General features: G+C 46.6%; 8 protein-coding genes across 8 annotated transcripts; 4 read left to right on the top strand and 4 right to left on the bottom strand.

The window, feature by feature from the left end:
- Window positions 1–108: 108 nt before the first annotated feature.
- N7537_001848 (putative GATA transcription factor (AreB)) lies at window positions 109–1,359 on the top strand (the record flags this gene model as incomplete). Its single annotated transcript, XM_056892906.1, has 3 exons — window positions 109–180; window positions 244–588; window positions 691–1,359. The coding sequence occupies 3 exons, from the start codon at window positions 109–111 to the stop codon at window positions 1,357–1,359; spliced, it is 1,086 nt and encodes a 361-aa protein (XP_056757901.1).
- Window positions 1,360–2,456: 1,097 nt separating this feature from the next.
- Window positions 2,457–4,257, bottom strand: N7537_001847 (uncharacterized protein; the record flags this gene model as incomplete). The annotated part of the gene is made up of 5 exons (XM_056892905.1): window positions 2,457–3,649; window positions 3,708–3,812; window positions 3,864–3,996; window positions 4,047–4,118; window positions 4,177–4,257. The coding sequence occupies 5 exons, from the start codon at window positions 4,255–4,257 to the stop codon at window positions 2,457–2,459; spliced, it is 1,584 nt and encodes a 527-aa protein (XP_056757900.1).
- A 1,660-nt stretch (window positions 4,258–5,917) lies between these two features.
- N7537_001846 (serine incorporator domain-containing protein) lies at window positions 5,918–7,543 on the top strand (the record flags this gene model as incomplete). The annotated part of the gene is made up of 4 exons (XM_056892904.1): window positions 5,918–5,968; window positions 6,048–6,127; window positions 6,182–6,770; window positions 6,821–7,543. 4 exons carry the CDS (start codon window positions 5,918–5,920, stop codon window positions 7,541–7,543), a joined length of 1,443 nt encoding a protein of 480 aa, XP_056757899.1.
- A 261-nt stretch (window positions 7,544–7,804) lies between these two features.
- Window positions 7,805–10,987, top strand: N7537_001845 (ATP-binding mismatch repair protein PMS1; the record flags this gene model as incomplete). The annotated part of the gene is made up of 4 exons (XM_056892903.1): window positions 7,805–7,843; window positions 7,899–7,995; window positions 8,059–8,145; window positions 8,205–10,987. The coding sequence occupies 4 exons, from the start codon at window positions 7,805–7,807 to the stop codon at window positions 10,985–10,987; spliced, it is 3,006 nt and encodes a 1,001-aa protein (XP_056757898.1).
- Window positions 10,988–11,063: 76 nt separating this feature from the next.
- Window positions 11,064–11,603, bottom strand: N7537_001844 (uncharacterized protein; the record flags this gene model as incomplete). Its single annotated transcript, XM_056892902.1, has 1 exon — window positions 11,064–11,603. One exon carries the CDS (start codon window positions 11,601–11,603, stop codon window positions 11,064–11,066), a length of 540 nt encoding a protein of 179 aa, XP_056757897.1.
- Window positions 11,604–14,251: 2,648 nt separating this feature from the next.
- Window positions 14,252–16,216, bottom strand: N7537_001843 (carotenoid oxygenase family protein; the record flags this gene model as incomplete). Its single annotated transcript, XM_056892901.1, has 6 exons — window positions 14,252–14,951; window positions 15,015–15,199; window positions 15,252–15,488; window positions 15,536–15,676; window positions 15,728–15,995; window positions 16,053–16,216. 6 exons carry the CDS (start codon window positions 16,214–16,216, stop codon window positions 14,252–14,254), a joined length of 1,695 nt encoding a protein of 564 aa, XP_056757896.1.
- Window positions 16,217–17,068: 852 nt separating this feature from the next.
- Window positions 17,069–18,643, top strand: N7537_001842 (uncharacterized protein; the record flags this gene model as incomplete). Its single annotated transcript, XM_056892900.1, has 3 exons — window positions 17,069–17,107; window positions 17,181–17,360; window positions 17,414–18,643. The coding sequence occupies 3 exons, from the start codon at window positions 17,069–17,071 to the stop codon at window positions 18,641–18,643; spliced, it is 1,449 nt and encodes a 482-aa protein (XP_056757895.1).
- Window positions 18,644–20,112: 1,469 nt separating this feature from the next.
- On the bottom strand, window positions 20,113–22,177 carry N7537_001841 (uncharacterized protein; the record flags this gene model as incomplete). The annotated part of the gene is made up of 2 exons (XM_056892899.1): window positions 20,113–20,245; window positions 22,119–22,177. 2 exons carry the CDS (start codon window positions 22,175–22,177, stop codon window positions 20,113–20,115), a joined length of 192 nt encoding a protein of 63 aa, XP_056757894.1.
- Window positions 22,178–22,422: the final 245 nt, after the last annotated feature.

Genomic DNA, 22,422 nt, shown 5'->3' with positions numbered 1-22,422 from the left:
TCAATCGGGCCCTGGAGAGCAGTAATCCGGCCCCTCATAAGAATTCGAATCAATTTGGCTAATCCATATATTCAACTCCCTTTTTTTAGTTCATCCAGTGATGCGAGTATGAATATGGCAAATATGACATACGCTACATCATCACCGGCAGCTACGACAGGAGGACAAGGGAGTGGACCTGTAAGTGTGAAATATGCCCTTATATCAGAAAACTGTTATCGCGCGAGGTCTTATCTCTGGGAGTTATCGAAAGTCTTGGCGCCACTCGATCCGTGCACCCGCTTTTTCCCTTTCCTTATCGACTCAAATCTCTCACAATCTTATCATCCTCTTCCTCTTCCCAACTTCTATACCCTCATAATGGCGACCACATTGACTGACGACAAGCGACCTCAATTACAGCCCGTTTGCCAAAATTGCGGTACCTCCACCACCCCTCTGTGGCGTAGGGACGAACTCGGTTCAGTCCTCTGCAACGCATGTGGACTCTTCTTGAAACTGCATGGCCGACCTCGTCCGATAAGCTTGAAAACAGATGTGATTAAAAGTCGCAATCGCGTGAAGACTGGCCAGGGCCCTAAGCGCAAGGTGAGTTCGCGATTAAAAAATTTTCCTCCGCCGGTCCCCCTGCCTCCTAGTTCCACCTTTCTTAGATAAGAGCATGCGCTAATCGAGATTGTGCTTCCGTAGTCTGGCGGCCCTGTCGATACCAATGGCATCCCACCGCGATCTGAGGCGGGGACCCCTCCCCTCGGCTCGCATGGATACCGTCGCGCGTCGCGCAAGATGTCCTCGGGTCATTCGGATCGCTCCAACTCCCCCGTTTCCCGGACCGAGACACCTGGCTTTGGCTCGATGCACGCGCACAACTCGAATATCGCACCGCAGCACATGTTCGACAGTGTTACCCTGGGCGACAGCATGACCTCTTCCAGCGGCCTCCCCTCCCGCCAGATGCGCCAACCCTCTCCCTCGGCAGTGGACCGCCAACTCGATTCCCCCCACACATTCGAAAGCCTCCTGGCCCTCAATACATCCCTGAAGACACGCGTTAGTGAACTTGAGTTCGTCAACGAGCTCTTCCGCGGTCGCGTCACGGAACTCGAACAGAGTGACGCCAGCGCCCGTCGATCGGAGATGATTGTACGAGACTCCGAGGTTCGTCTGAGACGGTCTCTCGAGGATGCCCAGCGCCGCGAGGAGGATCTCAAGCGTCGTGTTAGCGATCTTGAACGTCAGCTTGGCTCTAGCAGCACTGGCGACGCCGAGTCCGGCGAACCGGTCGCGAAAAAGATCCGGCTGTCGGATGTTGTGGAATCTGGCGAGGACGTGCTTGTCAAATCTCCCAAGAGCGTTTAGGCCTTGCGGTACCCTGCTATTTCCGGCCCTTCCCCATCTGCTTATTTCACTCCATCATCGGCCCACGGGTAGTACAAGCTTTCAACCTACATTAAGCTTGCTACTCTGCTCCCAACCTCTGATATTCTTGATACCCTTCATGGCTCCTTCGTCATCACTGGCTGGAACTTTAACCCAAAAAAAGCTACATACTATTGAATGGTCTCAATTTCTATTACTTTCTTATGTCCGGACGTTTCCCCAAACGTTTTGTTTTAATTTTGCTTTCCTTGCGCTGTGCTGTACGAAATCTTTCTCTATGCTTCTAATACAATACTTGATCCCTATCCTTCTCTTCTTCCAGAACTCAAGTGTCCGGAAGATCAATGGATCGGTGGTCCAACTGGGAAAAAATGCCTTGTCATCTGGGTGTTTTGCCTGGGATTCTTCTCTCAATGTGCTAGGTGGTACTTGCAATCATTATTATTTCAGTTTGCTCCTTTCATGGAGCAATGCAACCGTTTTTGATTGTTCGGGCCAGCTTGACAGGTCTGCGGGCCGGGTTTTTTGTTTTTGATTCATTTAAACGAACGTTCTCGCTTTCTGTGTTGCGATATCTACATGTATGCTAGGAGGGAAATGAAAGTGTCATAAATCTTCGGCTCGTAGCAATCTTAAAATCTTGTTCAAACATAGAGTAGTTGTGGCGGCAAGGTACATGTATGCAATTGAGAACGAATCTCGAAGGACATCCTTCACTTAGATTGAGACCGAAGCTCATAACTACTTGGGTAGTTCGAATAATACGGCATGATCTTCAAATGTACAGTAATGAAATTGGCCAGGTTCTGGCCCGTGGAAAGTTAGGATAAACCAAAGAAAGAAAACCAGACGCAAAGTACTAAGTCTATAGAGAAAACAGTGCATCATGGGTATACCAAATGGGGACACCAGCCAAATAACATCTCTCATGAAATGTACTCTATGAGAAGTCATAACAAATCGCAAAAAGATCTAGGCAAATGGGCAAGCGGGAAAGCAATTCATAAGCCTATGCTTGCCACGTAGGTTGTACTGCACCTGGATAATCCAAATTGACGGAGAAAATATCATCAAACTCACGCGAGTCGATGGTCCAGCTTCTTGCTCATGACATTATTAATGTTCCTCTCGCGGATGATGGTCCACAGACAAACAGCGATACCAAACAACCCGGAAATGAAAGTCATGAAATAGGCCGAGCGGTAGCAACCCAGTCCATCGGGGCACTCGCGGTCGCCATCGTGGCCGATAACAGAGTGTCCGTCGTAGATACTACCGTATAGCAAATTAAAAACGTTACCACTGAACACAGGGGCTAGCGTCATGACGCCCCAATTTTGGGACAGGCCCCCGATACCGAAAGTGTGTGCCGTTAGGGAAGGGAAGACGCCGAACAGGAAGCCGTAAGCGATTCCTGTAAGACCGGAGACAACGACGAGGCTGTTCGGGTTGGAAATGGTGGTGCCAGCGAGCTGGGTCAGGGTAAATACCACCGCTGACAAGAATAAACACCAGATGCGGGACATGCCGAGCTTCTTGACTAGCAAGTCAGAGCCGATACCGCTGAACAGACGGCCGAGGAAATTGCCGAAGGAAAGAATGGAGACGTGCATGACTTGGCGGTGTTGGATGAACAGGTCTGTTGCGCTGTCGTCGTAGTATAGCCACAGGGCCTTCACGCTGTTGCCGATGTTGTTAATGGTCATCAAGCCGATACCAGACAAGAGTGCCATGGTCAAGAAGAGCTGCCAGAACTCGACTTTACGGAGCATGGCGACACCTCTAATGTCATTTTGGTGAGCCTCGATGGCCACTTCATCCAGGAAGTCGTCGTCAAGTGTATCGAAAGAGGGGCGTGGGCGGTTGTCCTTAGATACCAAGGTGGAAGTCTCGTCGTCATTGGCGAATGCTCTGCCTTGGGAGTTCGAGGCGGCCGAGTGCGACCGCGAATGCGCGGGGTATTGTTCGCGATCAAAAGCGGTAGAGCCATGTAAATCGGAGACTTCTGGCACAGATCGAAGGTTACTGGGGTTTTGTTCGTGTGCGTTGTGTGGGATAGACGAGTACGACTCGCTGACGAGGATTCGAAGGAATGGAATTGAGGCGAAGGACAGAATCGAGGTTCCGAGGGCTAGAAGCAAGAGAAAGCGGCCGGTATCGTCCTTGAAAACGAGGGTCGACAAATTGGACCAGAATAGCGCGCTCAGTCCAAAGGCGGCCATTGGGAAAGCGGTTGCCGTGCCGCGGTGCTCGGGAAAGTTGGCTGCCGCTGGAATCATTGGATTAACTCTATCAAGCAGAGTCCCTAGTGTATATATGGAACATACCTGTTTTGATGGCACCGCCAAAGGCAGCGCAACCGCCCATCCCAGTAAGGAAAGTGAAGAGGCATAGGAAGACAACCGGCATCGATCCTTGGCCATTATCATATGCTACAAAACATCAGAGCTGCTCAATTCTAACAGGGGAATATCAAGACATACCCATATAGATTGGGAAGTAACCCAGGCCCAAGCAAATAGAGCCGATAAGCGCAACAAGTCGTGGACCGCGGGAATCTGTCAATAATCCCATTGGAATCCCCATAGCATACATCCCCAGGTTCCCTGCGACACCCTAGAGCTTGTTAAGACTCGCTTCCCGGCACCAGGTACGGGACAACTCACAATGAAGTTGCTCTCAGTCGAAGAGAGCTTCATTCGCTGTGCGAATTGCGGCGCCCACGCCGAGTATGCATACTGACACGAGTTAAGCTTAATGATCCTGAATGGGGATAAGATCGGAGATATCACGCACATTGGTTCCGCATGAGAGGGCGACCAGCGTCCCCGCAATGACGGAAATAATCCGGGCAGTTCGGTGGAGAGAGTCAGACATTATGTCGTTCCTCTGCGAGTCTTTTTGACTGATATCTTGTGCGATACAAGTGGTCTAGCGGCGGGAGTGGTTGATTAGGCCTTAGACAGATGTGAGGCCGACACTGACCGAAACATCGGACCCGAAATGAAAGACGAAAATAGTGAAAAGAGCGAATGGAGTTATATAGGAGGAATTGATGGAAGAAGGCCGCTTGGGAGTTTTCAGGAGCGTACACTTAGGTAAGGACTTGGAGATGATCCTGGGGGGCCGCGTGGTCTGAACAGCAAGCGCCAAGGAAAGTTTGCTCCACGGTCAACTGATATACAAATACGACGGAGAATGAATTGATTTCAAAGGAAATTGTGGAGGGGAAAAAAAAGAGGGATGGAATGTAGTGGATGTACTATGTCGTCTTAGTCCCACGTTGCATTCCTGATAACACACATCAGAATTATGCAAAGCCGTCGAATCCCCCGGGATTGCGCGAATCGGGACTCGTCATAGTTCGATTACACGGCCAAATGCGTTTTCTCCACACGCGATAAGGCGTTAATGATGAGATTCCATGCCTTAGGACCTTAATGCCTGACTTTTACTAACTATTAACATAACGTATTTCACATGCGAGCCGCCCACCTCAAAACACCATAGTAAATGCGATATATTCTATACTTGTATCTTACCAACCGCATTTCGGTTTTATTTTATTGTCTAGCGATAGTTCTTGATAAGGCGTTTAAATACTATGTATTAATTTTAAGAAAATCAAATAGCTACAATATCACGGTATTAAAAATTACACTGCTAAAAACCAGAAATATATCTCAGTCACCAAATCATTGAAATTCTCGAAACTCCCTAAACAGACTTGATATCATATAAAAATCAGTAGGCCAAATAGAAAGGTTCCTATAGACAACTGTCATCGAGATATCAAGTTGTAATTTATCGCATTTACTATGGTGTTTTGAGGTGGACGGCTCGCTTGTGTGGGCGGCTCGCATGTGAAATACGTCAACTAGTTACTAGTTATGATTTTACCGACTAAAACACCATCAACCCGGTCTTTACTTTGTCATCTACCCTATAGTAATATCTAGTTACCATGAAAGTATATTATACACCCGGACAGGTATTTGAGCTTTGTGACATCACCTACACCGTCAATTTCCGCCGAATTCATTGAACAGAGAGAATAGCTTGTGAAGTGGCAGCGGAAACCGTTGCTTCATATATATGTACGACATACTAGTAGTAATAGCTGTACTCGATGTACACATATTCTCCATATTGGTTTGAGATAAGGGTATCGCTTTTCTTTCATCGTAGATGATCTCGTCAGCACCTAGGAACCGGCTCGAGTACAATACTGTGTAAATCGGTACCTTTGTAGTTCCTCCATCGCTATGAAAAAGAATATTGATGAGTCAGGGCGGGGATGGAGAGGCTAATCCCAAATGGGCAGGCCAAAAGAGACTTGGCACGTGATATAGTTAGTTAGTTGTTTTCGATTTGGAGATATTACGTAACACTAATGACGGAGGCGGCCTCAGGTGATGATCTTCAATTCTGATCACTTGCCTCTCTCCACACTCTCATCGATTCTGGATCTAGGCTCACTTCCAAGATTCTACATTAGAACCAGAACAGTGGGTTGTACTATATCTGCACTCCCAATATGGGTGCCCTTCTCTCCATTCCGCTCTTGGCTGTGCCGAGTGTCGGTACAGTATGTTGTCGCCTACCAATCTCCAGTTCACCGATGCGCTCGTTGCACAGTTGGCTAACTTGATTCTCGCCCTCAACAGCTCTTGACAGTCGCAACATCATGCTGTGGAGCAGCGACATGTTCTGCGGTCTGCAGCGCCTGCGGAAAGTTTCAAAACAGGTACCACTTATCAGCTGTCTAGTACGGAGAACCTCGGACTAACAAGGACAACAGTATGGCGACGAGAATCGCCTATGCCTTCATCCTTTTGATCAACTCCATAATCTCCTGGATTATGCTCACACCATGGGCTCTGAAAAAATTGCAAAATTTGACACTGGATTATATGGAGATTCGATGTGACGGGAAGGAATGTCACGGCTGGGTCGCGGTCCATCGTATCAATTTTGCCCTCGGTCTCTTCCATTTGATCTTCGCCCTTTTGCTTCTCGGGGTTAAAAGCTCAAAAGATACTCGCGCCGCTCTCCAGAATGGATTTTGGGGTCCGAAGGTCATCCTCTGGTTGGCCTTTGTCGTCATGTCGTTCTTTATCCCCGAACCCTTCTTCTTCGTCTATGGCAACTATATCGCATTCTTCTGCGCTATGCTATTTTTGCTTTTGGGTTTGATCCTTTTGGTAGACCTTGCGCACTCATGGGCGGAGCTATGTCTGCAGAAGATCGAAGACAGCGACTCTCGTGTGTGGCGCGGTCTGCTTATTGGTTCGACCCTCGGCATGTACTTGGCATCTTTCGTCATGACCATCCTGATGTACATATTTTTCGCGAACAGCGGTTGCTCTATGAACCAGGCCGCTATCACCGTATGTATCCCCCATACCTCGAATCTTGGTGCCCAGCTGACTCGTCACAGATTAACCTGATCTTGTTTTTGATCATCTCTTTCGTTTCTGTTCAACCAGCAGTGCAAGAATCAAACTCTCGCGCAGGGCTGGCTCAAGCTGCAATGGTCACTGTCTACTGCACCTACCTCACCATGTCTGCCGTTTCGATGGAACCGGATGACAAGAATTGCAACCCCCTCATTCGGTCCCACGGAAGCAATACCAGGACTGCCACTATCGTCATAGGTGCGATTGTTACTATGCTGACCATCGCATACACCACCACACGCGCTGCCACCCAAGGAATTGCCTTGGGGTCGAAGGGCGGTCACAGCTACATCCAGCTAGGTACAGATGACAACGAGCACGGTTTGGTGACCCAGCAACCAAACGTCCGCCGAGAGATGCGCGCTGAAGCTCTCCGGGCCGCTGTCGAGAGCGGCAGTCTTCCTGCCAGTGCCTTGGATGATAGTGATGACGAGGATGACTACGACACCCCGAAGGACGACGAGCGTGGTTCAACCCAATACAATTACTCACTCTTCCACATCATCTTCTTCCTCGCCACGACATGGGTGGCCACCTTGTTAGTCCAGGGACTGACGCTGGAGACCACAACAGATTTCGCACCGGTCGGCCGCACATACTGGGCCAGCTGGGTGAAGATTGTCAGCTCCTGGATTTGCTATGCTATCTATCTATGGACTCTGGTCGCGCCTGTTATGCTACCGGATCGCTTTGGTGTTTATTGATTTTTTGGGTATTGATTTTGCGCGTTAACAGCGATATGTTGCTCCTGATTGTCCGTTTTGATTTATATTCGTAATTTCAGTGCTGAGCAAATAAATGAACATGCCCACATCCTTGCAACTGCAAATAAAGCCTTGGATAAAATAGAACAGGGGCGTCATCGAATGCATAGAGCTGTCATCTCCAACTGGTCCACCGTGGTCTTGGCAAACCCACGCGTTAAGTGAGACGCGTGCCAACTTATCCTCCGCAGACATCATGGGATGAAGATGGCAACAATCCAAGCCATCGAGGCCCGCTCTGTATGAAATCCGATGTCTTCCCGCGAGTTCTTGATCTGATCAGTGCATTAATTAGGTACACCAAATCCAATCGGGTCAAGTCATCGTTGACTTGTGCTCCGTCGCCAAAGAGCTTGTTGAAAACAGTCTGGATGCCGGTGCAACGACGATCGGTGGGTGAATAACTTTCCGGATATGATTTGTGACACATTTTCTGATCATCTCGGGGAATTCAGAGGTTCGATTTAAAAATAATGGACTGGACCTAATTGAAGTCCAAGATAACGGCAGCGGGATCTCGCCGGAGAACTATGAGAACGTCGGTGAGTTGTCACTTATCCCTTGGTATATTGCGCTTAAGCTGATTTTCTCTTTTTTTCAGCATTGAAACACTATACTTCCAAATTATCGTCATATGATGACCTCTCGACCCTACACACCTTCGGTTTCCGGGGCGAGGCGATATCTTCACTCTGCGCGTTGGCCGACTTCCACATCGTCACAGCACAAGAAAAGCAAGTTCCCCGCGCAAATCGACTCGATTTTGAACAATCCGGGAAACTCAAAAAGACACAGATCGTTGCTGGACAGAAAGGAACGACTGCATCGGTAGAAGGCATCTTCAAGCGGCTTCCAGTACGTCGGCGAGAATTGGAGAAGAACATCAAGCGGGAATATGGGAAGGTTCTGAATCTGCTACATGCCTATGCATGCATTAGCACTGGAGTCCGATTCAGCGTCAGGAACACTGTGGGCAAGACACGGAATGTGGTGGTCTTTTCTACAAATGGAAATAAGACAACCAAGGAGAATATTGCCAATGTCTACGGCGCGAAGACACTATCCGCTCTGATATCCCTTGATCTAGAGCTGGAGTTTGAGCCTGCCGCGGCTACAAAACGGGCTGGCGATGATCAACTGAGTAAAATTCAGGTGCGAGGCCATATCTCACGTCCTGTATTCGGCGAGGGCCGTCAGACTCCGGATCGTCAAATGTTCTTTGTCAACTCGCGGCCATGTGGCCTGCCGCAGATTCAAAAGGCATTCAACGAGGTTTACAAGTCGTTCAATGTCTCGCAGTCGGCGTTTATCTTTGCGGACTTTCAGATGGATACAAACGCTTACGATGTCAATGTTTCGCCTGATAAGCGCCAAATTCTACTTCATGATGCGGGGGCTATGATCGAATCACTCAAAGTTTCTCTTTCGCAGCTCTTCGAGGATGCGGATCAAACTGTGCCGCAATCATCGGTTAAATCAAAGCCTTTGCCAAAGCAACAACCGCTAGCATCACTTCCAGGGTTCGTCACTGCTCGGGAGCTGAGCGAAAGCAGTGGGGTTAGAAGTCCAAGCCAAGATCGGACGAAAGAAAGCTCAGTGGAGATCCCGGGGGCGAGTCAACAGAGTGCGATTCAGTGCTTCGCGAGCTCACGAGCGAGCATGGGAAGTATGCAAGCCACGCCATCTCCCGCTCGATCAATGAGAACACCCCGCGCTGCAACCAATCGCTCTTCGATGTCGACGCCAGCCCCAACTGAGCTAGAAGCGCCTGCTGAGGCAATCTCCGACGATGAGCTTTTCGTCCGACAAACCGCCCAGGAGGAGCCTGAGCCAACCCCTATCCCCCACGAACCAATATCCCATCCATCAGCTCCCGACGAGACTCCATCTCGCGTTCGCGAGGACCCAGAAGAAATCCCTAACATTGTCCAAAATGCCTTCGATAGAATGCGTCCGCGGCGCGAACCCGCCGAACTGGCTACCATCACTATTGGTAACCGAACTATAACTTCCATGATCGGTAGTGGTCCTCCACGAAAACGAGTCCCGGAAGATCCACCCCTGGTGAGAGAGCCGCCCCGACGGAAGAGACGGATACACACACCATCACGGCCTAACATATTTGGCGAACATATGAAATCGTTTGCGGCACCTGGATCGCAGCTGGATGATAAAGAAGATAAAGAGACTTCTCCTAGTGAAGATGACCAGGTTGAAGAAGATGAAGATGACATTTCAAGTGAAATCGAGGATACACAAAGCACTGAGCAAGAGCCCGAAGATGAGGGCTCTCCTCCGCCCGAAGATACCGAGTATGTTCCCGACCAAGGTGCAGCTCAATCGGAAACCGAAAACACCGAGGTACCTGCCGCAAATGAGAATCTCGACGAAGCTCAGAAGAAGGCGCAGGAAGAAGCTATAGTTGAACGGCTTATCCATGAAGCCGAGGAGACTGCTGTGCTTCCCCAAGAAAACAGCGCGAACCGTGCAAAGAAGATGAACAAGGGCGCTGCACATCGCGACGCGACTACACAACTTGTCGGCACGCTAGATGGGTCTATTTCACATGTCCAATCTCAGCTCATCACATTGCAAAAGACCATGCAAGTGGGGTCCAAGAAAACGCAAGATGAAGCCACTGATCTTGGCGAGAAAACTGCTGAGGACAAGCTTTCCTTGACTGTAAGCAAGAACGATTTCGCCCAAATGCGCGTCATCGGCCAGTTTAACTTGGGGTTCATCATTGCAGTCCGGCCAGGAGAAGACCACGATGAGCTCTTCATCATCGACCAGCATGCCTCTGATGAGAAATTCAACTTCGAGCGCCTGCAAGCCGAAACCGTTGTGCAAAACCAGCGACTCGTCCGTCCGCAACGCCTCGATCTCACTGCCGTTGAAGAAGAGGTTGTACTTGAGAATCGCGCCGCTCTTGAGAAAAACGGTTTCCTCGTGACTGTCGACGAAAGCGGCGATGAGCCTATCGGTCGTCGGTGTCGGCTGGTCTCGTTACCGCTGAGCAAGGAGGTGGTGTTTGGCGTTCGAGATCTGGAGGAATTGATTGTGTTGCTGTCAGAGTCAATTTCAACATCAAATGGACTATCAGTACCACGACCAAGCAAAGTGCGCAAAATGTTTGCTATGCGGGCTTGTCGCTCAAGTATCATGATCGGGAAGACCTTGACAAGCCGTCAGATGGAACGAGTCGTTCAGAACATGGGTACTATCGATAAGCCATGGAATTGTCCCCATGGTCGACCGACCATGCGACACTTGATGAGTTTGGGCCAGTGGGATGAATGGAATGAATATCAAACCGAAGGACTCGACCCTTGGAAACAATATTTGGAAGGAGAGGACGAAGATGAAGAAGAAGACGAAGAGTAGTTCATAACGATACCCTGTGCGTGATATAGATGTATAACAAGAACAACAAATTGAATGAACAAAGACCTGAACCCCATCACCACCATTTCAACCACCCTTTCGCCGACTGTTCCACTTTCTTCCCATTAGCGTCAACATCAACATGTCCATTTTGCCCATTTACATTGCCATTCTCAAAAGCCCCATTCAGTTCCGTATCAATATCTCTCCGGTCATCACCATCCTCACCCCCATGTTCCCCATGACCGCTTTCAACAGCATCCATCATATCCTCCAAGGCCAGCAAATCGCGCTCAATCATCTCTGCCCAATTTTGCACATCCCCGATCTCCTTTAATCCCTCGCGTGTCTCATCCGCAAATCCAACCCATTGCTGATTCTGTCGCGCTAGTCGCTGCGTATTCTCTGCTAACTCGGCTTCTTGTCTTTCCAGCGCCGTCGCGTTGGATTGAATGTTTGCTGCGCGGTCGCGGAGCGGTGCTTCGAGGTTTGTTCCAACTGAGTGTAGTGTTGCGGTAAAGGCTGCCAGCGCTTCTTTTTGCTGTTGGTCGTCTGTTGTGTTTGCTGGGTCTGCGGTTGGGTTTGGGTTTGGATTCGGTTGCGGGGTGGGGTCCATGGTTGTTTATTTCGGATTTTGTATGATTTTGTAGACTATGATCTTTGGAGAGATGATGTAGATAGCTTGTTCAGGGTCTCTAGTCCTCTTTGTATTTTTGAGATCTGGTTACTGATATACGAAAGCTGTAAACAAAAGATCGACCCCACTCGGCACATGTCATCTCTGTTGGTATCCGTTCCCCGCCTTGAGCTATGGAGATTTGTCGATCAGTGTCTTTATTTTGAAGACTGGAGTTTTTGATCCCTTGGTTTTTCTTGCCTTGTGGAAGGGGACTTATGTTTGACTTGTTTCTCGAATACCGGTATGCTGGGCTTAATCACACAAATTGATTGATATCAAAGTCAAACATATGTTCCCACTTTATATAGTTCTACCAAGTCTAAAATCACACCCCCATTCGGTCATTCCTTTTTCTGGGCTACGAAGAGACCTACTAGGTATAGGTTCTGGGTATACCATGACCAAATTTAAAACCAGCCCAAGAGGAAGGAGAAGCATGCATTGGTCTAGATGGCTGGGAAATTACATTCCAGATTATAGCGTGCATAGTATCGAAGACAGATCACGGAGTCTATATAATGAACCTCTTTACGCTCCATAGAGATCTCTATAAAGTTATCGTTAATATCTTTATCGTTAACCTTCAAGCGCCTCTCTCTTTAAAGCAACTTATCGTGGCTATTGTTGTCTACGCTTCTCTCTCTACAAGATGCCAACCAGCTAGGCTACTCACCTACAGTATCACCTACCTACCCACAAATAGTCCCAATAAACGTGCCCCTCTCCCTCGACTGTCACCTTGACGCGTAGAGTTTCTAACGCTCGCCACACGCTATCATCCTATAATACCTTCCTTCCGACGTACACCTCTCAATTCGCTATCCACGTGGTTAGTAACCCCCCTCTTGTAAATACTATTCGACATACCTCACATTTACCCACTTCATACACGAACAAATGTCTTCCAACAACAGCAACAATAGTAGAGATTAAGATCCCAGAGCTTGTCCTAAATTCTTACTAGCAAATCTAATACCGCACTTGAGTACGCTACCCCTTTCAGGGTAACTTGCTTTATAAGTAAGCTGTTATAATACTCTACGTTACTAGAGGAATTTGTATAACAATGTCATATTAATTGTTCAAACGGAATAGTTTGTTAAGGTAAACTTAGAATACTAACGGTCTAGAGACTTATAAGTAGTTTAAGTTAGTCCCGAAAGACAGCCTGGGTCTGAGATACCTGGCTGCTCGAGTCTTGTCTATTTCATAGGTAACGTCCTTGTAGGATATTTCGAGAAGGTTGTATTCCTCTAGCCCAACCTTCAACTTTGTAAGTGACACGATAGGGTGATAGTCGTTATCTTGGGTCATATCTTGCCTTCTGTTTGTTTTAACAACCAACATTTCGTTTTCTTTGGGTAAGGCTGCGCTTCTCTCATCGCATATGCTTTTTAGGGAGAGAAAAAAATAGTAAGTCTAGTGTAGAGAATTAGTCAGCCAAATGTACTAATGTCGAGAGCTTCGAACTTATCATACAAATTCCATACATGTACATAAATGAGGCTGGACTTGATCTAGCCAAAAATGTGACCCACTTATATCAAGTAGGTGCCATGGTCTAGTGGTATGACGACACATTGTGGTTGTTTCAAATCTGTGTTAGCCCCGGTTCGATTCCGGGTGGCGCCATTTCTTTTTTTCTCCCCTCAACAGGGGTTATATCCTATAATACTTTATAATACTACAAATATCAAGCTTTTAACATCTAACAGGTGCCATGGTCTAGTGGTATGACGACACATTGTGGTTGTTTTGATCTGTGTTAGCCCCGGTTCGATTCCGGGTGGCGCCATTCTTTTTCCTTTTTTTCCTACTCTGGCTCATATTATACGGGCTGGACGGTGAGGAATTCCTCGCAGATAATAGTAATAAGTAGGAGATAGGACGATCTAGAGGACAGCAAGGAGCTTTCTGCCAAATATTTCCGCCTTGAGATATTTGCACTATTTGTTTGCTTGCCTGCGATAGGATCCCCGGAGGATCCTATCTCGCCTGATCTTTTTTTCTTTTTCTCTTGCTCTTTATACTTAGTATTTTCGTTAAAATGCACTCTTTTGCTTAGAGAACTGGCTAGTAATATAATACCAAGTAACACTCTTAAACTCAATGAAGCAGTACGACTAGACTTCGCCATAAACCGCAAAACCTATAAACCGTCCTACCCTAAGCCGCAATTGAGCCGCAACTGGGGCGGGTTTTAGGGCGAGGACTATAAACTGCAATATTTTATAGGGTTCTAATTGAGGTTTAAAGTAGAGTAGAATTATAGAGTATATATATAACCTTTATAATTTATATAATTTCAATATTAATCATAGAGGATCTAGAGGCGTTGTGGTTATCTAAATGCTTCATTGATACAAAATTAAGTGGCTAGGGCGACTGGCTTGGAAGAAACTACGTTATAGTATTCGGATGGAAGCCCTTTGTATCTCATTAGAGTTGTACCATTCTACAAAGAAACTCCATCACGTTTCAATGAATGCATCACGTTTCAATGAATGCATCACGTTTCAATGAATGCATCACGTTTCAATGAATGCATCACATTTCAATGAATGCATCACATCTCAATGAATGCATCACATTTCAATGAATGTTCCATGTGGGCCTAATGGATACACCGTTGACATAATCGCGCGGCCCACTTCAGTCAACGTTTTGGCATCGAGTGCGATCAAGATACTGTGAGTACCTGTTTTGTTGCATACTATGGTCAAAACAACCCCGTCATCCTCTTCGGTAGATCCAGGTCGTGACACCATGATCGGCTCGCATGGACAACTCTCACCGCCGCTAGGCTTCCATTTCAAGAATGACCCAGTCTCCCAGTCTGACTTGACGATACTGCCGAAGAAGGCAGCCTGAATAACTTTCAGGCCATTGCCTAAACGCCCAATAGGAACAAGTGTACCAGGTGATGACTCTCCGTTCCCTCCTGTGGCATAAACATACCTGTAGTTCGGGTTCATTGAAGCAGACTTTGCGATTCTGGGTAGCTCCATTCCAGTACCTGGAATCGACTGTGCTACAACCACCCTTCCCACACTCTTCGACTCCGTATGATAGTCTAGGCGTTCAAGCTGATAGCGTACAAGTGTACCATCAGCGAAAGGCTCAGCAGGATCAACCACGTTGCTGACGCAATACTCCCGATACGGAATAGACGCAGTGTCGTAAGCACAGATATCAATCTGTAGAGTTCTGTCACCCGATTCGTAGAAGTCGAAACCATTGACAGTATGGAAAAACATGAAATTTGGACCGTCATATTGCGCCAAACTTATCAAGCAACGTCAGTCATTATGTTTTCAGTTAGATAAATTAAGATATCTGCCAACATACAACTTGCCGGTGAACTTGTCTAGGACAAAAAAAGATACCGGGGATTCTTCTTCATAAATCATCATATCGGTGATTGACTTTGACACGTCGCTGGTATCTAGAGAAATTGGATTGCGAATGAAAACCACATAGTTCTGGGTCATTGCCATTGAGTGGATATAACATGGCTTGCAAGGAATTTCGGTCTGGTACAGATGGCATTAGCAACTCTCTACAGCTCATGGGATAAAATCTTACCTTCCACTTCAGTTTGGCAGGGCTTTCCGTGTATTGAAGAGAGAACACCGACAGCTTTCCCGTCTTGTTGACAAGATAATTGTAGATACAGCCAATTGTGCGATCTTTTGGGGGATGGGCACATATACCGTGGCCAGCAAGTTCCGGATCAATTTCGGCATAGGTTAGAAGACGCTTTGGCTCCAGGGTCTTTTGATCACACACTTGGAGGGCGTTGAAGTCGGTATGAACAATGAGCTACACCTGGTTAGCCACAAATCTCAGGCGCAAGTGCAGAGACTCACTTCTTCCTGCTCTGGCTTGTTTGATGCAACTCCGCGGTCCAGAGAATTGGAACTTGGAGGAAGAGAGTACCCGCGACGGGGAACTACCGCAATATTTCGATCCTCAGGGCCAGAATGCCCTCCCTCTGTGAAAAAGCTTTGCTATAGAATTATTAGCTTATAATATTGTTTCTCAGACATCATATGCGCTACCTGTGTACGAAACAACGCTGAACAAGGGTCTTCCGCCTCGATCAGACTCGTATTCGCGTTTGGTCCGAAGAAATGAGATGAGAGATATCCGGTCTTCTTTGCCTTCGCCACTACCCCGTTGGCAGTATGTCGGTTATTGTAGTAAACCTTCCCCTCATGCATGCGGAATCTATGGAGCATCGCAAGACCATCAAAAAAGTGCTGGAGAATGGCTGCAGGCTTCGAGTCATCCTCAGAAAGTGGCACCGTATATCTCCCGGCGGCAACACTGCATTTGACTTTAGTGCGTATTGCATATGCATATAAATTTGTAGGATGAGCATACCGAACTAGAGTACCAGACAGCCATGAGGGCCAGTCACCCTGCGTTGTACACTCCGTTTCCTCCAGGATCTCCACACCATCCTGGAAATAAGGCGGAGCGTACTTCTTATGATCTTCCTGGGAAAGGAAGTACGAATTCACTACCACTTTCTTCTTAGTAGACATTTTGAGGTGACTTAAATTTCCAGAGGAAGGTTGGATGTAGTGGTGATTGAACCATGGTCTATCTCACAGGAGCTGATGCTATTTATGCCCCCTTTCAGTCGCGGGAACCCCGGGTAACGACCCGAGGGCCTACCTAGATGAATAATTTGACTTAAAAATAATACGGGAGTTTGAGAATCTACTATATGACGAGAAAAGCTGCACTCGGGTTTGCTATAGCCGCTTACTAATCGCTATCTCCTGGACCAAGCTACGCAGTGGGAAACCACCGGGGGAATTCCTTTGCATTGGTTACCCCGAGTCCACAAAAGTGATGTATTATAATACGTACTTGCAAGACTCCCTTCCCCATATGTGGAATGAAGCATTTCCCCTTAACTTGTGCATTCGCCCAATCAAAATGGCGGTATTCCTAACTCCAGATCCGCTAAATCTTCTACTCCATACATTTGAGTTCGCTGACTCTGCGCTAGCCTTCCGTCCGTTCCCCGAATATACCTTATTCACTAGCAAAACATCGGTTTGGTCGGAACGACGGCTATCGATCCTGCCTAGTGATATTGTCTAAGCTGAATGGATTGCTGGTCGGCAAATCAGCTACTCTAAGGGAGACGCACTTTCGCAACCCGGGGTTTCAGACCTAATGACTTGTCGATCATCTGGGGAATGATTTGACCCTTTTAAGACACCCGCTTTCTTCGATACCCCAAGTTCCTCAGGAGTCCTCGCTGCCCGCCCTCGCTTATCTACCTTGTCAATGAAGAAGTCAGTCTCTAAATTATACGAAATCTCATTGCCTTCTTTTACTCTTCGAACCTTGTGCTTCCTCGCTTGAGAAAAGAAGTCGAAAAAATGGAGATAACTGACGATGGCAAGGCCCTCAGCTCTTTTGTATGGCCCCTCAACCATGCTTAGATAAATTTCTGGACATGGAGACAGAAAAGATGGCTAACTCTTTATTTAGGAGTGGCCTTTGTGGTGGCGCATCACCATCCTTCTCAACGTCTGCGTCTACACGATGTTGGGCAACATGTTTGCTGCCGGCATCACCCCGCTCTTTCGTCTCATAATTGAGGATTTCCACGTCAGCACCAACAGGGTTTCGTCATTATCATCATACGCACTCCTGGCTTTGGGGCTTTCGGTATGGTCATAATCCAATCTTTTTGCATATTGACTTATATGTTAATAATACAGAACCTGTTTGCGGTTGTGGCATCCAAATATATTGGGAAACGGTATACCACACTTATATCGCTAGCTGCATTCACTGCTGTCAACGTATGGACCGTCTACACCCGCTCCTTTGGATCACTTCTCGCAACGCGAGTTGTCGGCGGTCTCTGCGGAGGGGTCATTGAAACGCTTGGCCCAGATTTTGTCGTGCACTTGTTTCAGGAGAAACAACTTGCTTCGGCCATGGTTGTATACGTAGGATTCCTAGCAGGGGGTTCTGCTTTGGGGCCTATCATTGCCGGCCTCCTTGGGTCGGCAACTGGAGAGTGGCAGTGGTACTTCAAGTTCCTGGCCATTCTTTCTGGCATCAATGTGATAACTTGCATCTTGATGCTACCAGAAACTACTGACGATATTCCGAATGACTTCCTCGACAATTCTGGCCAATTGGACTCCAAGAATGATACTGAACAGATCAGAACCGAAAGCGCTACACCAACCTCTCCCCCCAATCTCTTAACAATTTGGGTTTCACGGTCCTTCAAAATGGGAATCTTCGATTTTAAAAGAGATTTGAACGCACTTCAATACTTATATACGCCGTTCACCATGATCTTACAGCCACCAGTCATTGTTACCATCATGATATTCGGCCTGACTATCGGATGGAGCGTCGCTAGCTCAATCATACTTTCAAATGTCTTCCAAGAACCCCCTATGTTATGGAGTTCAAGAGCTGTCGGCTTTTTGAGCATTTCTCCCCTGGTTGGGCTTATCTGTGGCCTCCCAATTGGTGGTGTCCTAGCAGACAAACTATCTTCCCGTTCTGCAAGGCAGTTTTGCGGTATACACGTTCCCGAAAGCCGACTAGTCCTGGTCACCATCGGCGCTGTTCTCAGCCCTCTGGGTGTTTTGATAATCGGAATCACTTTGGGACAACACACGGGATGGGTTGGACAGGCCTTCGGATGGGGACTTTTGTCGCTGGGTCTTACCGCATCCGCAAACATCCTTATCACCTATGCGATCGACTGTCACCCCCTCAGAGCGCCAGATATTGCTTTGCTAGTCAATTTTACCAAAAACCTATTGGCTTTCGGTGTCTCGCTTCGTTCGATGGATTGGTATGCGGAAGATGGTCCTGTGAAACAATTCGGCGTAATGGCTGGAACACTATGGGCATGTTATTTGTTTGTTCTGCCGTTATACTTCTTTGGCGCCAAGCTCCGAGCTCATTCCAGTTTCTTGTGAAGTTCAAGAATGTTTACTGGTGGAATAATGTTCTGTAACCTATTAGGAGATATCCAGGATCTGAAGACGGTATAAAGCTTATTTCCGCTCCCGGCCTTTCCAGGTGTTGTTTGTACCTTCTCCTTTTTGGGAGTGTAGACAGTAATAGATGAAACCAGGTCAATCAAAGCAGACTAAATTGGAGAACTAGTTAGAAGTCAATTTGATAGCGTCGTATCACAATAACGACAACTCTACTTTACATTATTTGATTTATTTGATTATTTATTTGATTTATTCCCCAGGCCTTTCACGACCGTACGTGTATGTAGCCCTGGATATTACACCCTGTATATTACACCATTGAACATGTACACGCCATCGGTGGATCACATCTAGGTTTAAAGCCAACCAGCAGGGGAATTTCTCCCACTACTGTGTACTTTTGATGGAGCCAATAATATTTATGAGATCAACTTGTCCATATTGAATCTCCACAGAAACGGAAACGAAAGGAGTTGTTTTATAGGTCTATGTATGATTATATGTATTTCATCACAGGGACTAGAAGCCATTATTATAGGCGAAGGATCATAAGCAAAGCCTTGATCATCAAAAGGGTAAAATCAAAGAGTGGGTAAGGGAGGCCCACTTTTTGTGAGAGCCTTGGTTTTCCAGACGTTGTATCATTCGTCTCAGGATATACACTCTGTTCCCTACGTTCCCTCCTATGACCGCCGATAACAAATCAATACCTACCTTTCACCCTAGGCAAAAGGATTGGTTTCCCACCCCGCTTCAGCTTGATATCTTTCCCTTTTCCCACGACATCATATTTGTGAAAGTAATACTCTCTAAAGGCCCACAACTTGCCACCATGCCAGAGCAGCCCATGAGCCTTTGGAACAGGATAGCCATGGCTCTTCTCGGTCTTTTCCAGATTGTTGACATCTGACGCATCGGTTGATTGAAAAGGTTTTCCAGCGGGATTATCAGATTAGTTCAAGCAGGGCATGGGTCGTGAGTTCTATGTGGCTGTTTCAAACCCGCTCTATCATCGCTGCAGGTTGATGATTGCCGTCTTGGAAGATTGACCTCAGTGGTTACTCATTGAATGTGAGGAACAGTTTAGTTCAGACACCGTTGTTAGACTCTTTACTGTCCATTGACGATTGAAAACCATAAAATTGTGTATTGCCATTAAAACAATATCGCGACCAAGGGGTGTACAACTTCGGAACCAGTTTATATGCGAAAAGATTAAAAGCGGGAAAAAGGCATAGGCCAGGATCGGCTTGATAAAGCAAAAATATGAGCCCGTTCCCATCAAATAGGTGCCATGGTCTAGTGGTATGACGACACATTGTGGTTGTTTTAATCTGTGTTAGCCCTGGTTCGATTCCGGGTGGCGCCATTCTTTTTTTCCCCAGACGATCCTTTGATCCTTCGATTTTCATAGCTTTGAACTCCTCTAACTCATAACATCACAACTAGCTCACTCTTATATCTAAGAGGTGCCATGGTCTAGTGGTATGACGACACATTGTGGTTGTTTTAATCTGTGTTAGCCCCGGTTCGATTCCGGGTGGCGCCATTACTTTTTTTACATCCTTCGATTTTAGGCTGGGTTTAAACTATAATCCATGTCACAGGTACACATAAAAAGTCTCTTACACAAAGTAGATCCACATCCCACCGGTTCGGCTGTGAATTAAGAAACACCATATGGTAGAAAGGTAATCGGTCCTTGATAGAAGCCTTTTTAAGGAAATCAGTAGGATCATTTAGATACACCTCGAGCGATGTTTTTCTGGCCCAGCCCTGGCTTTATCGAACAACCTGGATGGAAGCTCGAAGTATGATATATGATGATCTATCGGACGTGCGAGGTTCGGTGGGGGATTCTTAGACGATTGTCGTGTTGCCGCCTTGCTGGTATTAGCCGGTAACGATTCTGATTGTGATGTGGGTCTAACAGAAGACGTTGACCTCGAAGGCACTAGTGGCGAGCGTTGAGCTAGGGTTCCCGCTGGCACTGATGACTTTGTGAATGATGGGTGTCCTGCCGATGATCGCCTTTTACTGCCTTCCAATACATACATCCTAAGAAGAAATCTGAAAAGAACACCAGAAAGACACGACAAGGCCGCATAAGTGGCCGACTATTGTTGTAGGTCATACACATAAAAGTCCTCTGCATGTGTAGTTTATGCTTTTGATATCTAAGCCCTAAATTCTAGGTGTAGATTCTAGTGCAGTTCGTTTTTAACCTCGCTTCCTTTCCTCGGTCCTCGTCAAAATAGATTCATAACAACGGCTTTAACTTCGTACAGAAATTCGCGAAGAGCTTCGTGTATAGGTTGCTACCACAGTCAAGAACCTTTAGTAGCAAATTTAGTTGTCCTCTCGTCGAAACGACTAAAGTCTCTCTCTGAGATCCTGAGAAGTCCATGGGTCAAGTAGCAAGTACGACACGTGGGGTGCCGCTATCCGTGCAAATATCGCTCTCGATGGACCATCGGAGATTCCATAGCTTAGGTATTTCTCAGTTTCTCACGTCAAGTTTAGGCGATGGTTCTTTCATAACTTGCACCCGCGCGTGACTCCGGTATCCACGACTACCACATAATCCTCGAACAACTTTGACGTGTGTCTGACAATCTAGATGAGACTCAAGAAGCCGAAGATAGTCACCGTTTAATCAAGTAGGACATCGATTCTCTCGCCACTTATATTGCCAAGTTCGAAAGGGTTCTTTATGAAGCTAGAGACTAGGAGTGGCCAGACGTTACGAAGCTCTCCACTTTCCGTAAAGGCCAAGAATTTACTTTGAACCCCCCTTAGCAATTAAATCTTCCGCGTACGTACCTAGAATTTATTAAGATCGTATAGCAAACCGCCGCGTACAATTTCTTTCACTTCGAACACGTCAACTTTTTTTTGAATACCTACCTCAACAACGATAAAATAGACCTCTCAGCCAATTCAATTCAACTTGGTTCTCTTAATCTAGAACTATGGCTCTCGAACCTGGTGGTATTTGCGACTACGATGCTACCATTGCCAAGCTTCTAATATCATCTAGGGACTAGATATATTGTTTTCGTGGGGGTTATATCACGATCTGCCTCAATCACATGCTATCACATACATTGTCATATTCCAGAGATTGTTTGCTCTTTCCCATTTGGGTTGTTTGTGGTGTTTATATATGTAGGTTAGCTCCCGTGGTCTTACTATGTACATATTTATCCTTCTCTTCTTCTCCCCATCTTTACGTTCCTAGTTTGAATGTACTCTTTCTTTGTTGATTGACTTAGCACATAACATACTTAGCCATATATCTAGGGGCTAAGGATTCTTCTTCTTTTTTTATAGGCTACTAACATATCATGATAGTTGGTTATTCCTCTTCTTTCCTTTGTCATGCTCCACGTATAATGTCAAAGTTTTGACCCACTTATATCAAATAGGTGCCATGGTCTAGTGGTATGACGACACATTGTGGTTGTTTCGAATCTGTGTTAGCCCCGGTTCGATTCCGGGTGGCGCCATTTTTTTTTTTTCGCCAAAGATACCATTTCTATATGGGTTGACCTCTAGTAGCTTATAGTACCATAAATCGCATTAATTCTTATATAATAGGTGCCATGGTCTAGTGGTATGACGACACATTGTGGTTGTATTAATCTGTGTTAGCCCTGGTTCGATTCCGGGTGGCGCCATTTCTTTTTTTTTTTCCCGGATGACCCCTCGAACCTTCGATTTTCATAGGGTTTGAATGAACTACATATAATAAT

The sequence above is a fragment of the Penicillium hordei genome, assembly GCF_028827395.1.
Source record: "Penicillium hordei strain IBT 12815 chromosome Unknown utg000001l_segment0_segment0, whole genome shotgun sequence".
NCBI lineage: Eukaryota > Fungi > Ascomycota > Eurotiomycetes > Eurotiales > Aspergillaceae > Penicillium > Penicillium hordei.
This window is presented reverse-complemented; position numbering and strand designations above follow the sequence as displayed.